This window comes from Metarhizium robertsii, assembly GCF_000187425.2.
Source record: "Metarhizium robertsii ARSEF 23 chromosome Unknown MAA_Scf_3, whole genome shotgun sequence".
Classification (NCBI taxonomy): domain Eukaryota; kingdom Fungi; phylum Ascomycota; class Sordariomycetes; order Hypocreales; family Clavicipitaceae; genus Metarhizium; species Metarhizium robertsii.
In genome coordinates this window covers 1238375-1240109 of record NW_011942171.1, presented here as the reverse complement: position 1 = coordinate 1240109, position 1735 = coordinate 1238375, and the positions used below count along the sequence as shown (strand labels likewise).

The following is a 1735-nucleotide window of genomic DNA, read 5'->3' as shown; positions in this document are numbered from 1 at the left end:
ATGGTTGCGCACCAACAATACGTTGCGTCTGTCCTTTCTCCAGCAGACGCTCTTTCCGAAGATACACCCAGCTTGTCAGACAACAGGTCGTCTCCATCAAGCTATCCAGACCTGACTCCCTACTCTACAGTAAGCCCTGGCTTCGTCGGATCAATTCACCAGGCAGTGGCCTAGCTAAGCTGACTTGCAATTGTTCTCCCAGGTTTCATCATTTGGACTCCCTCAGTGCGAACCTGACCTCCTGACACCCATATCAACCGCAGACTCGCCTCCTTTGCATCAAATGCCCAAATTAATGGGCCAATATCCTCCCCCTCCCGGAAGCCCTCACAGCCAAGAGCCAACCCCGCCGGCCAGCTCCAAGATGTACCACCCGTGGAACCATCCCCAGTTTGAGATGAATAGCCACCCCAACGAGACCAGCTCTTCCATGAACACGCCGGGCCATGTTGCGCCGGACTTCTACATCGCGGACAGACGTACACCTGGGCCTCCAGAGCCTTACATGGGGAACTTTGGCGTTTCCGATGCCACACAACCACATTCACTGTCACAATCAGGTTCTCCCTACTACCTGGACATGGGCCCTATTCCAAACCAGAACAACATGCTTCTCCGAGGCAATCCTCCCATCCCCATGGAACCACACTCGCGGGAACTGGACCGCAACAACCCGCTTTCCGCGTCGCTTCTACATGAGCCTCCCAGAAATTCAAATGTTCGCCGTCCTCGTCGCGAGAGCTCCAACAATGCGGAAATAAAATCAGAGCACCCAACCGCCGGGACGCTGCGCGCCCCGAGCGACTCCCCTCGCAGACGCCCGGGAGCCACCGGTGCCAGCAATCGCGTGAAGAAGACAAGCCGTAGAAAGTCAACTGTGAATTCGCATCCAGATCCAGCCGAGGAGCACCAAAATTGCCATGGCGACGAAGTACCCCCTACTCTCAAAGACACCTGCCCTGCTGAGGAGCGATGTATCTTTGAATCCCGCTGGCGCCACCGCAACAAGAGAGGACAGGATATGTGGGACAGCATCCAGAACGACTTTCTCAAGGAGTTTAACAAGAGACAAGGCAAGGAAATGCTCCAAATGAAGTTTAAGCGGGCTCGCTCCAAGTACATCCAGTGGCTACCTCGTGATGTAAGCAATTCCCCTCGCCCCGAAACTCACCTTTGAGAATGAATTGTTGACCAAGTATATCATTCACAGGAAGAAATTCTCCGCGAGGCTTGGAGAAAAGTTGAGCAGGATCGCTACAAAACGATCCTCGATGTTTTCCACGACATGGGCGGGTCCCGCAACATGCGCTTGAACTCTAGCGATATTGAAGTCAAGCTGGTCAATGGCCTAAAACTCGAAGAGCATCTGTATATGGACTGCTTTCGCGAGATCAATGTCAGACGCCGCAAGAAGCTCTCTGCGAAAAAGCGCTCCGGCGGCGGCAGTGGCCGAAGAGATGAGGATGGAGTGCCTATGGGAGGCGACAACTCCATGATGGACCTCGACCCGCACCACCACCACACCCACAATGAAGACGATGTGATCAACCAGGTTCACAACCCTAGATCTCGGTGGGAGGGACCGCCTGCAAGCTCAGGTGAGATGATGGACATGCAGATTTGGGACAGCAGAGCTCCGATGAAGCTGGAGCCTCTAGCGGCAACACACAGAATGCTAACTGGCGTCCCACGTCCCTGCTTTCAGGGGAGCGTTGCCTCTGGAGCATGTATTTGA

The 1735-nt window shown here is 54.5% G+C and overlaps 1 protein-coding gene across 1 annotated transcript; it reads left to right on the top strand.

Annotated features, from left to right (window-relative positions):
• MAA_07449 (uncharacterized protein) lies at window positions 1–1735 on the top strand (the record flags this gene model as incomplete). Its single annotated transcript, XM_007825447.1, has 3 exons — window positions 1–129; window positions 203–1141; window positions 1211–1735. The coding sequence occupies 3 exons, from the start codon at window positions 1–3 to the stop codon at window positions 1733–1735; spliced, it is 1593 nt and encodes a 530-aa protein (XP_007823638.1).